General features: G+C 39.9%; 1 protein-coding gene across 1 annotated transcript in view; it reads left to right on the top strand.

Annotated features, from left to right (window-relative positions):
- Positions 1–15,744, top strand: part of mIF2 (mitochondrial translation initiation factor 2) — a 60,940-nt gene that overhangs the window by 27,937 nt on the left and 17,259 nt on the right. Inside the window, exon 10 of the mRNA XM_070100840.1 lies at positions 1,218–1,427. Within this exon, the coding sequence (XP_069956941.1) occupies positions 1,218–1,427 (210 nt within the window). The remainder of the gene's footprint in view (positions 1–1,217; positions 1,428–15,744) is intronic.

Genomic DNA, 15,744 nt, shown 5'->3' with positions numbered 1-15,744 from the left:
CTGCTAATATCCCAAACCCCTCCTTTAAAGTGCAGGCATTGTACTTCCCATTTCCAGTACTCAAGTCTGGCTATATCTCCTTGTTTTTTTTTTTTTTTTTTTTTATTATCACACCGGCCGATTCCCACCTACATTAATTAATTAATTAATTAATTAATTAAATTAATTAAGGCCTTATATCCAAAGATGTCAACCATACATTTTATGTTTCATGTATCTGAAATAAAGCTTTAAAGCAGTTAATATTGTTATTCATGAGAAAGAATATCCAGAATGAAAACAGATGCAGGTGCAGGGAAAAACCATTAAACACCTTTTGAATATAATCCTTTGGTTACTTTAAAATTTAGAAATCTTGCACAAAGCCTCAAAATAATTGAATTTATTGCAGGTAGCCCATTGGTATAAACTTTAGGTAAATTAATTCCTTGAACTAGAAACCCATGAATTTGGGAGCTACCTATACATGAGACTCATAATCTGCAAAAAGTGTAGGGTTGTGTTTCCCTGGAAAACTCTGTACTACCTTGATTGGTCTTCGTTATATCTCAAAGCTGTTCAGTAAATTAGTAGTGATTATTCACACTAATAGGGTGTCTTAAAAGGTATAGATTCACTTAAATCTTCAAATTCACTAATATGCAAAATACAACAGTACTACTTATGACATACTCTTTAACTTTTTGTTTCCTAACCAAATAGATATAGATGCAGCAGCAAGAAATTAAAATTTCATTGTTATTCAACAATATATCCCAGGTTTTGGTCACTACAGGTGCACTTTACAACAAAATAAACAAATGCCATTTAACTCTTACCTCTGGTGTCCTTCCATAATGGGTTTGTCACCGAGCATAGTTGTAGAGGTTGTGTGAAACTTGTTAAGACTTGGTACTGTACCATTCATGATTACTGAAGACTAGGAGGAATAAGTAGGGTTTGCCTTGATACTGGTGAAGGGCTTTTGATTTCAAGATTTAAGGTTATCCTTCCCTTTCTTGGATCAAGCCTATGTACACAGCATTTCTCAGACACTATGAGTCTTACAGATCTAGTGATTTTCTATGATTATAAATAAATTTATTTATGTACTATACACCATTCTCAGCAAGAAGGGTATTAGTATGACTTAAAAATGAAATTTTTGTCTGAGAATGGAGTCTTGGCCCCATAATGCATATATGTCACACCATTTTCTGAAAAATAAATCATAACAGGTTATTGGATGGAAAGAATTACCAGCAGCTGGCGATTTAGTGCTGGAAGTAGAATCAGAGCGATGTGCTTCAGAGGTGGTCGAGTGGAGGAGGAAAGAAGAAACAAAGGAGAAACAGGAGCAGCAGCAAGAGGCAATCCAAGAGAAGCTAAATGAGCATCTCGCAGTGTACAAAGCTCAGTTGGAAGAGAAAAGAAGATTGGGTATCAGGTGAGATTAAACCTGAGCATTAATGAAATTAGGCATCCCTGGTAGATACTTTGTGATGCAGTACTAGCATGATAATGTTTGTATTTTTCCATGTGGAATATTAGAGATAGTGTTTCATGTATTGTGTTAATATCCTTTGTTGAAACTTTCCATGAAGAGTTTGATCACTGCTTAATATTTGTATTGAGTGCCCTGTATGTATAATGCAGGTGGGCCCTGCTTTATAGTGCTTCACTAATGCAGTGGTTTTCAGTTATACTCATTCTTCATTTCTTCAGACTTCTTACAATAAATATATTCACCACTCACTATAAGCTAAGGACAAAAATATTTTAAGGTAAGTAATGTGTGTACTGTACAGTGGACCCCCGCCTTACGAACGCATTGCGTTACGTTAAATCCGCCATACGAAGCATTTGAATGCAAAAATTTTGCCTCGCCTCATGTGATTCATCCGGGACGCATCCCACGTGTGGTCTCAGCGCCAGTGTTTACAAGCCAGCCAGTGCGGTCGCATCCACTCATACATTCGGTACATTTCACCTTATCCCAGTGTTTTTTGTGCTTGTAACTGCAATATAAGTCGCCATAGGCCCCAAGAAAGCTTCTAGTGCCAACCCTGTGGTAAAAAGGGTGAGAATTAGTATGGAAATTAAGAAAGATTTTGAAGGGTTTGGGGCTAACCCTGAGAAGCCTATGCCGTTGTGGAATCCATTGTGCCTACTTCAAAGATTAAGGAAATGTGTGCAAAGTGGGTTGAAGTGAAAACCTTTATGGATGAAAATCACCCTAACACAGCTATTGCAAGCCATGCTGGTGACTATTACAATGACAATGTTGTGGCCCATTTTAGGCAAATCTTACAGGAACGGGAGGTACAGAGCTCTATGGACAGATTTGTTGTGCGACAGAGGTCCGTTGACTCTCAAGCTGGTCCTAGTGGCATTAAAAGAAGAAGGGAAGTAACCCCAGAAAAGGACTTGATACCTCAAGTCCTAATGGAAGGGGATTCCCCTTCTAAACAATAACAACTTCGACACTCCCCTCCTCCCATCCCATCGATCATCACCAGATCTTCAATAAAGGTAAGTGTCATGTATTCTGTTCTTAGTAGAGTATTAATTTTGAATGTCTTCTTAAGTTTGTGTGTATTAAAATTAATATTTCATGTGGTAAAAAATTTTTTTTCAGACTTTTGGGTGTCTTGCACGGATTAATTTGATTTCCATTATTTCTTAGGGGGAAAATTAATTCGCCTTATGATAATTTCGGCTCACGATGAGCTCTCAGGAACAGATTAATATCGTAAGGCGGGGGTCCACTGTATATGCATTTTTTAGGCCTAGCTCTATTGCTTACTTAATATGTGATAGTGTAAATATATTATCAGACCTTTATTTTTTTTTTTTCAACAAGTTGGCCGTCTCCCACCGAGGCAGGGTGACCCAAAGTGAAAAAAGGCTGCTTCACTTTACAGCAATTTTTGTTTTACAGCTGTAGCATGGAACCTAACCTGCTGTACAAGTGCGGCCTCCTGTATGCACAGTATTATGTGTGGATGCTTAATGTAGAGTAATTTAAACTTGAATAGTAGGAGTATGTGTTGCCAGAAATTTAATAGTGTGATTATTCTAATAGATTTTTTGTTGAGCTATGATGGAGTTTAAGTGACTTGCTATTATAGATCCCTATGTACATATACCATCAGTGAGATAAGATTAGAGTAGAGAGTGGTACAGAGTAGTGATGTTTGAGGTGTTTTTTAAGAATAGCTTTGAAGTGGTTGGCAGACAGGGAGCCTCTTAAAATGTTTAGGCAAAGAATTCCAGATTTTAGGTCCTTTGATGCACCTTGAGGTCTTACATGGGTCGAGTTGAACACATGAAATATCATAGAGGTTTTTGTCTGGTATTATACCTGGAGAGGGTTTTAGGGGTCAACGCCCCTGTGGCCCAGTCTGTGACCAAGCGTCGTGGTGGATCAGGGCCTGATCAACCAGGCTGTTACTGTTAGCCGCACACAAACTACTGTACGAACCACAGCCCGGCTGGTCAGACACTGACTTTAGATGCCTGTCAGTGTTTGCTGGAAGGCAGTTGAACAGTCATGGGGGCCCTTACACTTAGTGGGTTGTCTCTTAGCATCCCTGCTTTTCACTGGGATGTTGCACCACCTATAAATTCTCTTGTAACTATCAAGAAAGTTTCAGAGCAGGATTGATATTAGAATTGATTGTCCTGTATATGTAGTATGCACAGTAGTATGAGTGAATTTGATGTATATTAGGTAAGTTTAGACTTGAAGAGTGGGGGGAGTGTGCTGTCTGCTACTAGACTGGGTGATCATTCGTACAGCTTCTTTTGTTACAATAACAAATAACACAATAACTAACAAGATGAAAGTTAAGACACATGTGCAACATCTGGATATCTTTATTGTAGACGTTTCGCCATCCAGTGGCTTTATCAATACAGATTCTAGGACATAATAGGAAGACAGTAGAACTATATACAAAAGATGAGGTAATCAGTCCCTCAGCCTTGGAGTTAGTGTTCACAGCATCGTGGTGGAGGAGAATCTGGAGCAAAGGCAAGAAGACTGGCGGTTATATAGGCGTCAGTGGAGAGGGACGGGCAGCAGACAAGGGCATAGTCACTGGTAGGCGGGATTCCCCAGTGGAAGTAGGTCCTTCCCAAAGAGATGGGTTAGTTGCAGCAGCCGTGAAGAAGGTCTTGTAGATGTCCTCTGAACCAAGATTCCATGATGTTGCAGTGTCTGACAAGTTGTGCAAGAAAGGTATAAAATACCAACAATATGAAAGTTAAGACACATGTGCAACATCTGGATATCTTTATTGTAGACGTTTTGCCATCCAGTGGCTTTATCAATACAGATTCTAGGACATAATAGGAAGACAGTAGAACTATATACATATATACATATTGTCAGTATTTTATACCTTTCTTGCACAACTTGTCAGACACTGCAACATCATGGAATCTTGGTTCAGAGGACATCTACAAGACCTTCTTCACGGCTGCTGCAACTAACCCATCTCTTTGGGAAGGACCTACTTCCACTGGGGAATCCCGCCTACCAGTGACTATGCCCTCGTCTGCTGCCCGTCCCTATCCACTGACGCCTATATAACCGCCAGTCTTCTTGCCTTTGTTCCAGATTCTCCTCCACCACGATGCTGTGAACACTAACTCCAAGGCTGAGGGACTGATTACCTCATCTTTTGTATATAGTTCTACTGTCTTCCTATTATGTCCTAGAATCTGTATTGATAAAGCCACTGGATGGCAAAACATCTACAATAAAGATATCCAGATGTTGCACATGTGTCTTAACTTTCATATTGTCGGTATTTTATACCTTTCTTGCACAACAATAACTAACAAGTTTATTTTAGTATGATACATGTTTGTACAAAGGAGTGTAACAATTTGGTGAACATGCCAAAAGCCCTTTTATATGCAGAGCATTTCGGGCATACTTAAGACTAACTTAAGAGTAGTAAGGCAATAACAGTTCAGTAATTTTACTTATGGTCATTAAGTGAGTTACATTGAATACAAGAAAAATGAATATTCGACTAGTTCATGCTATATGGCTTTAGTAAGTTCAGTAGAAAATAATTACAGTTTTGATATAGTTTATAAAAAAATACAGTACAGGTCCACATCCCTTTATCCGAAACCCTTGGGGCCAGTAGTGTTTCAAATTTCAGAATTTTTCGAATTTCAGAATGGTGGGGTCTAGGGCAGCACCCCATAATCAAACATTAACACTGCAGCAAAAACGTATGAATACTCACACTAAGTGGGATGTATAAAGACTATAAATAAACCGTAGTAGTACAGTGGACCCCCGGTTTATGATATTATTTCATTCCAGAAGTATGTTCAGGTGCCAGTACTGAACGAATTTGTTCCCATAAGGAATATTGTGAATTAGATTAGTCCATTTCAGACCCCCAAACATACACGTACAAACGCACTTACATAAATACACTTACATAATTGGTTGCATTGAGAGGTGATCGTAAACCGGGGGTCCACTGTATTTGTAGAGTAATATATTGATAAATGAAGTATGTAATGGGATAATTATAGACCAGGAACATGATTCTCAAGATGATTGACAGACGACATTTTTAAAGACTTCAGTGTCATATGTCTTAATAACATAGCTTTCTGTCTAAGCAATCTTTCTTTAACTGAGTAAATTGCCATGTTCCCTTGCTCACTGATAAATGCATGTTGTTCAAGGCCAGCAATTAACTGATCACACATTTTCACCATATCATCTATGGGGACTTTTTCACCTGTGCTCACAATGTCATCATCATCATCACCACTGTTCTTATCCTTATTTGTATTTAACCCTTAAACTGTCCAAACGTAGATCTACGTTCACGTGCGTAGCGCTCCGACCTTTATTTTCCCCATTTGAAAGCATGTAAAAAAACGTAGATCTACTTTCGGAGCCCCCCTGCACATGAACATATTATTATAATCAAAAGAAGTGCTAAACCACAAGGGTTATACAGTGCTGCAGGGTAGGAAGGAAGCGAGGGTATCAGGTGGCAAAGGGGAGAGGGATGATTAATAGGTTACGGAGAACAGTGGGGCAGTGGATAGTGCAGGGGTAGAGGGCAGCAAGAGATTGAGGTAGAAAGGGTTGAGGGGAGTGCGAAGGTATCATCATCAGAGTTTGTGGAGTAAATCAGTTGTTGTCAAGAAGTCAATGAGAGAGTCAGGATTAAAGGAGGGTCCATCAGCAAGAAGGGAAGGTAAAGAGAGTGTAGTAGAGCGGAGACAGCGTTGGAGGTAAATTCTGTGTGCTCGTTGATAGAGAGGGCAGTCTAACAGAATGTGGCTAATCAATACTGGAACCTGACACTTCTCACAGAGAGGAATAGGGTGCCTCTCCATGAGATACCCATGAGTAAGACGAGTGTGGCCAATGCGAAGACGGGAGAGAGTAGTCTTCCAACCTCGACACTGATGACAAGAAGTAACCTATACTCGGTTTAATAGAATGAAGTTTGTTACCGAGAAGATTAGACCAACGTTGTTGCCAACGGGTGTGAAGGTGAGTAGCTATTACAGCAAAATAGTCCATAAATGGAACACCTCTATATGAAACTGGTAGGTCATGTACTGCTGACCGTGCAGCAGTGTCTGCCTGTTCATTGCCCTGTACATCAACATGACTGGAGACCCAACAAAAAAAAATCTTTATGCTTGGTAGAGATATGGCGTAGCCAAAATTGGATATGGAGAACTAGGGGGTGAGGTGTATCAAATTTTCATACAGCCTGTAAAACACTAAGGGAGTCTGAGACAACCACAAATGATGACACAGACATAGATGCAATACGGATACACATGAACGTGAATCTTTGTTTGGACAGTTTAAGGGTTAACACCATTTCAGCAATTTCACCATCACTCAAGGAATGCATAACAGGTACATCATTGTCAATATTCAGCATTTCTTCAATGTCAGCTTCCTGTAACTTATTTACACTTACGTCCGATAAGCTTTTAGCATAAGTTATGGGGTTTGATATCATCTTCTCATCAGTGACATGAAATCCTTCAAAGTCTTCATCTGTAGGTTCATTTACATCAAACATCATTTTAGTCCAAAGTCCTATTTTTCATTAGTTTTTGGTCATCACTGTCACTATAATACTTCAGTAACATAAGGGTATCTGGAGCTCTTTTTGACATTTTCATAACAGCAAACAGCAGATGCACGTGTGAACACTACAAGCGCTGAGACACAACTGATGCCTGGCACTCTGGCCATCAGTGCTGGGTCATGCTGCCATGTGGCAGTGTGACCCAGCACTGAGATGACTGATGACATTTCACGAAAAAACTTCGGTTTTCGGAACTTTTCGAATTTCAGATAAAGGGATGTGGACCTGTATTACAATTTAACACAATTTAAAACAATGAAGTTGAAAGAATTTTAAGTTTGAAGTAATGAGTAAATAGTTGAGCAATCATCAAGCACAATATACAATAATGGAATTGAAACAATTTTAATTAACCCTTTCAGGGCCGGCAGGCCCTCTCCTAAACTTGTTCTCAGGGTCGGAAATTTTTCGAAAAAAAAAATAATTATTTTTTCTTATGAAATGATAGAGAATCCTTTTCCGATCATAATGACACCAAAAATATGAAATTTGATGGGAAACTGACGAAATTATGCTCTCACGAAGTTAGCGGTTTTGACGATGTTTATGCATCGGCGATTTCGCCCACTTTGAGCCCTATTATCGGTCAATTCCAATGTGCCAGTCGACAAAAATCATATCTATTTTGCTAGAACTCCATTTTGTCTATCGAATGAGTACAAGAAACCACCCATTTACCGATTTCAACTAACCAGTAACTTGGTCAGAAATTGGCAATTTTGCCAATTTCACACAAATTTCAAAAGATGCCAATTTCCAAATAGGGTCCAGAATAAACAAGACAGTCATTCCTGGCACTAAAATAACATTTCATCTGTTGATTACTCACGTCCCCAGGCCTCTGCTACATTTCTTTTCCTTTCCGCTTTGAATTTTTATTCTCACAAAGAATAGAAGATTTATGTTATGCAGACTACTGCATTAGTGTAGAAATGGTATAAATAATATCAGCACACTTGTGAAAGAATATTAGACTTACCAGTTGTCGTGTATTGGACGCGTGGCATGTTTTGTTTACCTTTGAACTTTGGCAAAAATCGAACATTTCTGCTACTTTGAGCTCAATTTCTGGGTACTTTTCATTGTGAAACCAATCAAAATCATCTCAATTTCCATAATATGTCTTCCATTCTATAAAATGAGCCAGGAAAACTAGAATACAACCATAAATAGCATATGAAAATACACTGCAAATATGCTGTTTTAAACCAAAAACACGGTCGGAGTTTTTTTTCTCATTATGCACTGTGTGCTGCAGGATTTTTTTTATACTGCGCACACTGACCACATAGACCCATTCTTACATATGCAGGCCTACCAGCTCTCTCTCGCTATATTTGAAGGCGCTAAAGTTTATGCGTACTAGTACGGCACCACCCCTGGTGTGCAAGCTGTACTAGTACGGCACCAACCCTGAAAGGGTTAAGTAAAGTGTTTGGTTAATTTTGGGTGAGGAGGTGATTTCTAAGTAGGGCCTTAAATTGATTTGCAAGAAGGGGCCCTTTAATGTGTTCTGGCAGTGAATTCCAGATCTTCGGGCTCTTTATGTGCATAGCATTTTTGCATATGGAGAGATGCACATAGAGGGATATCGAAGAGTGATTTGTACCTTGTATTATGCCTGCATGTTCTGTTGTAGTTATCAAGGAGGAGTTTGAGAGGAGGGTTAATATTTGAATATAATGTTCTGTGTATGTAGTAGGCACACTAATAAGTGTTGAGTTATTATTAGCATAGGTGAGGTAGGGATAGTTTAGAGAGTGGTATAATGTAAACAGTATTCTTTGAGGTACATAGTAATGTATCTTAAAGAAGATGCCAACTGATTTGGTTACTTTTTTTGTGATGTGTTGACTGTGGGTGTTGAATTTAAAGTTGTTATCAAGGAACAGACCTAAGAATTTTTTTTTTTTGTCTTGCAATGGAAGAACTGTTGATCAGAATACAGTGGACCCTCGCCTAACGCTATTAATCCGTTCCTGAGAGCTCAACGTTAGGCGAAATTATCGTTAGCTGAATTAATTTTCCCCATAAGAAATAATGGAAATCAAATTAATCTGTTCCTGACACCCCAAAGTATGAACAAAAACAAATTTTTACCACATGAAATATTAATTTTAATACACACAAACTGAAGAAGACATGCACAATTACATGACACTTACCTTTATTGAAGATCTGGTGATGATTGATGGGATGGGAGGAGGGGAGACTGTGGATGGTGTTAATGTTTAGAAGGAGAATCCCCTTCTATTAGGACTTGAGGTGGCAAGTCCTTTTCTGGGGTTACTTCCCTTCTTCTTTTAATGCCACTAGGACCAGCTTGAGAGTCATTGGACCTCTGTCGCACAACATATCTGTCCATAGAGGCCTGTACCTCCCTTTCCTTTATGACATTCCTAAAGTGTTTCACAACATTGTCAGTGTACAGGTTGCCAACACGGCTTGCAATAGCTGTGTGAGGGTGATTTTCATCAAAAAAGGTTTGCACTTTAAGCCACATTGCACACATTTCCTTAATCTTTGAAGTAGACAACTTCTTCAATTTCTCTATCCCCTCCTCCAGAGCAGTTTCCTCAGGTCTGGCCTCTTGCTGTTAAAGATGATCCAGCAGCTCATCAGTGGTTAGTTCATCATTGTCCTCCTCCACCAACTCTTCCACATCCTCCCCACTAATCTCCAACCCCAAGGATTCGCTCAATGCCACAATGGATTCCTCAACTGGCATAGGATTCCCAGGGTTAGCCTCAAACCCTTCAAAATCCCTTTTGTCTACACATTCTGGTCACAGTTTCTTCCAAGCAGAGTTCAAGGTCCTCTTAGTCACTTCCTCCCAAGCCTTATCTATAATGTTTACACAATTGAGGATGCTAAAGTGATCTCTCCAAAACTCTCTTAGAGTCAATTGAGTTTCTGAGGTCACTACAAAGCACCTTTCAAACAGAGCTTTTGTGTACAGTTTCTTGAAGTTGGAAATGACCTGCTGGTCCATGGGCTGCAGGAGAGGAGTGGTATTAGGAGGCAAAAACTTGACCTTAATGAAGCTCATTTCCGCAGAAAGTTGCTCTGCCATGTCTGAAGGATGACCAGGAGCATTGTCTAATACCAGGAGGCACTTAAGGTCTAATTTCTTTTCAATTAGGTAATTTTTCACAGTGGGGGCAAATGCATGGTGTAACCAGTCATAGAAAAAGTCCCTAGTGACCCATGCCTTACTGTTTGCCCTCCACAGCACACACAAATTAGCCTTGAGGACATTGTTTTTCCTGAACACTCTGGGAGTTTCAGAGTGATACACCAATAAAGGCTTCACTTTGCAATCACCACTAGCATTAGCACACATCAACAGAGTAAGCCTGTCTTTCATAGGCTTATGTCCTGGGAGTGCCTTTTCCTCCTGAGTAATGTAGGTTCTGCTTGGCATTTTCTTCCAAAACAGGCCTGTTTCATCACAATTAAACACTTGTTCAGGTTTCAGTCCTTCACTCTCTATGTACTTCTTGAATTCCTGCACATATTTTTCAGCCGCTTTGTGGTCCGAACTGGCAGCCTCACCATGCCTTATCACACTATGTATGCCACTACGATTCTTAAATCTCTCAAACCAACCTTTGCTGGCCTTAAATTCACTCACATTACCACTAGTTGCAGGCATTTTTCTAATTAAATCCTCATGCAACTTCCTAGCCTTTTCACATATGATCGCTTGAGAGATGCTATCTCCTGCTATCTGTTTTTCGTTTATCCACGCCAATAACAAGTCTCTCAACATCTTCTATCACTTGCGATCTCTGTTTCGAAAACAAAGTTGCACCTTTGGCAAGAACAGCTTCCTTGATTGCCATTTTCTTGGCCACAATAGTAGCGATGGTTGATTGGGGTTTTGTGTACAACCTGGCCAGCTCCGAGACACACACTCCACTTTCATACTTGGCAATGATCTCTTTCTTCATATCCATAGTAATTCTCACCCTTTTTCCTGTAGGGTTGACACTAGAAGCTTTCTTGGGGCCCATGGTGACTTATTTTGCAGGTGCAATCACTAAAAAGGCTGTGATAATATGAAATGTTCCGATTGTATGCTTGGAAGCGACCGCGGTGGCTGGCTTGTAAACACTGGCACCCATGGAACAAGTGAGGTGGGCTCAGGCCGCATGTGGACGTGTCTCAAACGAATCGCATTGAGCGAGTTTTTTAGCGCTAGCCGAGGCAAAATTTTTGCGTTAAAATGTATCACTAGGCGAATTTAACGTTATGCAATGAGTTCATTAGGCGAGGGTCCACTGTATTTAGTTGGACATTTGTAGCTCTATGTGAGTGAAGGAGTTAAGTATACTCAAGTTGGACACAACCCCCCATTCAGCCCAGTGTAACTTCTGATATACCACATTTATATGTCAGTTATACTACTGTATTATATATATGCAAATAGAAATCATACTTCTTTAATATGTGGCAATGGAAAATATGAGATCTTAGTGCGAGTAAAAAAAATTTGTAGGGGAAGAAAAAAAATAGAGGTTATTAGTATGGTAAAAAAAAAATTGTGGGAGGAAAAGTAAAAGGAATATTGTGTAAAGTGTTTAGTGGAGGAGGAAAGGAAGTTCAGTTTGGCAGACATGGAAAAAGTTTAGTGTGGGAATATGAAAAGTATTTGGTAGGTAGGAGGATAGAGGGAAAAAATTTGGTTGGGTACCAGGAAAAGACTTTGGTGTGAGAGGGAAAGATTTTTTTTGTGGAAGAAAGGTACATGTATATGTATGTCAACACCAATTTTCCAAGTGGTGTGTACGTATATATATATATATATATATATATATATATATATATATATATATATATATATATATATATATATATATATATGTTTATAGAGGGGCCACAGATATATCAGATCACTTTCTAGTTGTAGCTACACTGAGAGTAAAAGGTAGATGGGATACAAGGAGAATAGAAGCATCAGGGAAGAGAGAGGTGAAGGTTTATAAGCTAAAAGAGGAGGCAGTTAGGGTAAGATATAAACAGCTATTGGAGGATAGATGGGCTAATGAGAGCATAGGCAATGGGGTCGAAGAGGTATGGGGTAGGATTAAAAATGTAGTGTTAGAGTGTTCAGCAGAAGTTTGTGGTTACAGGAAAGTGGGTGCAGGAGGGAAGAGGAGCGATTGGTGGAATGATGATGTAAAGAGAGTAGTAAGGGAGAAAAAGTTAGCATATGAGAAGTTTTTACAAAGTAGAAGTGTTGCAAGGAGGGAAGAGTATATGGAGAAAAAGAGAGAGGTTAAGAGAGTGGTGAAGCAATGTAAAAAGAGAGCAAATGAGAGAGTGGGTGAGATGTTATCAACAAATTTTGTTGAAAATAAGAAAAAGTTTTGGAGTGAGATTAACAAGTTAAGAAAGCCTAGAGAACAAATGGATTTGTCAGTTAAAAATAGGAGAGGAGAGTTATTAAATGGAGAGTTAGAGGTATTGGGAAGATGGAGGGAATATTTTGAGGAATTGTTAAATGTTGATGAAGATAGGGAAGCTGTGATTTCGTGTATAGGGCAAGGAGGAATAACATCTTGTAGGAGTGAGGAAGAGCCAGTTGTGAGTGTGGGGGAAGTTCGTGAGGCAGTAGGTAAAATGAAAGGGGGTAAGGCAGCCGGGATTGATGGGATAAAGATAGAAATGTTAAAAGCAGGTGGGGATATAGTTTTGGAGTGGTTGGTGCAATTATTTAATAAATGTATGGAAGAGGGTAAGGTACCTAGGGATTGGCAGAGAGCATGCATAGTTCCTTTGTATAAAGGCAAAGGGGATAAAAGAGAGTGCAAAAATTATAGGGGGATAAGTCTGTTGAGTGTACCTGGTAAAGTGTATGGTAGAGTTATAATTGAAAGAATTAAGAGTAAGACGGAGAATAGGATAGCAGATGAACAAGGAGGCTTTAGGAAAGGTAGGGGGTGTGTGGACCAGGTGTTTACAGTGAAACATATAAGTGAACAGTATTTAGATAAGGCTAAAGAGGTCTTTGTGGCATTTATGGATTTGGAAAAGGCGTATGACAGGGTGGATAGGGGGGCAATGTGGCAGATGTTGCAAGTGTATGGTGTAGGAGGTAGGTTACTGAAAGCAGTGAAGAGTTTTTACGAGGATAGTGAGGCTCAAGTTAGAGTATGTAGGAAAGAGGGAAATTTTTTCCCAGTAAAAGTAGGCCTTAGACAAGGATGTGTGATGTCACCGTGGTTGTTTAATATATTTATAGATGGGGTTGTAAGAGAAGTAAATGCGAGGGTCTTGGCAAGAGGCGTGGAGTTAAAAGATAAAGAATCACACACAAAGTGGGAGTTGTCACAGCTGCTCTTTGCTGATGACACTGTGCTCTTGGGAGATTCTGAAGAGAAGTTGCAGAGGTTGGTGGATGAATTTGGTAGGGTGTGCAAAAGAAGAAAATTAAAGGTGAATACAGGAAAGAGTAAGGTTATGAGGATAACAAAAAGATTAGGTGATGAAAGATTGAATATCAGATTGGAGGGAGAGAGTATGGAGGAGGTGAACGTATTCAGATATTTGGGAGTGGACGTGTCAGCGGATGGGTCTATGAAAGATGAGGTGAATCATAGAATTGATGAGGGAAAAAGAGTGAGTGGTGCACTTAGGAGTCTGTGGAGACAAAGAACTTTGTCCTTGGAGGCAAAGAGGGGAATGTATGAGAGTATAGTTTTACCAACGCTCTTATATGGGTGTGAAGCGTGGGTGATGAATGTTGCAGCGAGGAGAAGGCTGGAGGCAGTGGAGATGTCATGTCTGAGGGCAATGTGTGGTGTGAATATAATGCAGAGAATTCGTAGTTTGGAAGTTAGGAGGAGGTGCGGGATTACCAAAACTGTTGTCCAGAGGGCTGAGGAAGGGTTGTTGAGGTGGTTCGGACATGTAGAGAGAATGGAGCGAAACAGAATGACTTCAAGAGTGTATCAGTCTGTAGTGGAAGGAAGGCGGGGTAGGGGTCGGCCTAGGAAAGGTTGGAGGGAGGGGGTAAAGGAGGTTTTGTGTGCGAGGGGCTTGGACTTCCAGCAGGCATGCATGAGCGTGTTTGATAGGAGTGAATGGAGACAAATGGTTTTTAATACTTGACGTGCTGTTGGAGTGTGAGCAAAGTAACATTTATGAAGGGATTCAGGGAAACCGGCAGGCCGGACTTGAGTCCTGGAGATGGGAAGTACAGTGCCTGCACTCTGAAGGAGGGGTGTTAATGTTGCAGTTTAAAAACTGTAGTGTAAAGCACCCTTCTGGCAAGACAGTGATGGAGTGAATGATGGTGAAAGTTTTCCTTTTCGGGCCACCCTGCCTTGGTGGGAATCGGCCAGTGTGATAATAATAAAAAATATATATATATATATTATATATATATATATATATATATATATATATATATATATATATATATATATATATATATATATATATATATATATATATGTATATATACATGTATATATACATGTATATATACAGTGGACCCCCACAGAGCGACTTTAATCCGTGCAAGAGGGCTGATTGTTATGCGAAATGATCGGTATGCGAATGAATTTTCCCCATAAGAAATAATGGAAATTAAATTAATCCGTGCAAGACACCCAAAAGTATGAAAAAAAATTTTTACCACATGAAATATACATTTTCCTACACACAAAGAGAAGAATACATGCACGATAGTAGAGTAGTACATGCACAATATATATTGTGCATGTACTACTCTACTAAATGAAAAATAAATGACACTTACCTTTATTGAAGATGCAGCAATGACTGATTGACGCTGTGACCTGGGAGTGCCTTTTCCTCCTGAGTACTGTAGGTCCTGTTTGGCATTTTCTTCCAGAACAGGCCTTATCACACTGTGTATGCCACTACGATTCTTAAATCTCTCAAACCAACCTTTGCTGGCTTTAAATTCACCAATATGAGCACTAGTTCCAGGCATTTTTCCCTGTTCACCTGGGTGTTAGTCGACTGGTGTGGGTTGCATCCTGGGAGACAAGATTAAGGACCCCAATGGAAATAAGTTAGACAGTCTTCGATGACACTGACTTTTTTGGGTTATCCTGGGTGGCAAATCCTCTGGGGTTAATTGTTTCTTGGTATTCTCAATAAGCCACACCAACAACGGTGCTACAGCAGCAGCAGCAGCAGCTGACAGTGCTACAGCAGCAGCAGACGATGCTACAGCAGCAGCAGACGATGCTACAGCAGCAGCAGATGGTACTACAGCAGCAGCAGCAGCTGACGGTGGTACAACAGCAGCAGCAGCTGTACCACCAATAGTAGCGATGGTTGATTGGGGTTTATTATATTACCTGGCCAGCTCGGAGACACGCACTCCACTTTCATACTTATCAATGATCTTCTTCTTCATCTCTATAGTAATTCTCACCCTTATTGCTGTAGGGTTGGCACTAGAAGCTTTCTTGGGGCCCATGGTCACTTATTTTCCAGAAAAAATCACCAAAAACACTAATAATACGAAATGTTCCGATTGTATGCTTGGATGTTACCGCGGAGGCTGGCTGGTAAACAATGCCACCGGCGGCACGTGTGAGGTTGGCTAAGGGCGCACATT

The sequence above is a fragment of the Cherax quadricarinatus genome, chromosome 75 (genome assembly GCF_038502225.1).
Source record: "Cherax quadricarinatus isolate ZL_2023a chromosome 75, ASM3850222v1, whole genome shotgun sequence".
Taxonomy (NCBI): domain Eukaryota; kingdom Metazoa; phylum Arthropoda; class Malacostraca; order Decapoda; family Parastacidae; genus Cherax; species Cherax quadricarinatus.
This window is presented reverse-complemented; position numbering and strand designations above follow the sequence as displayed.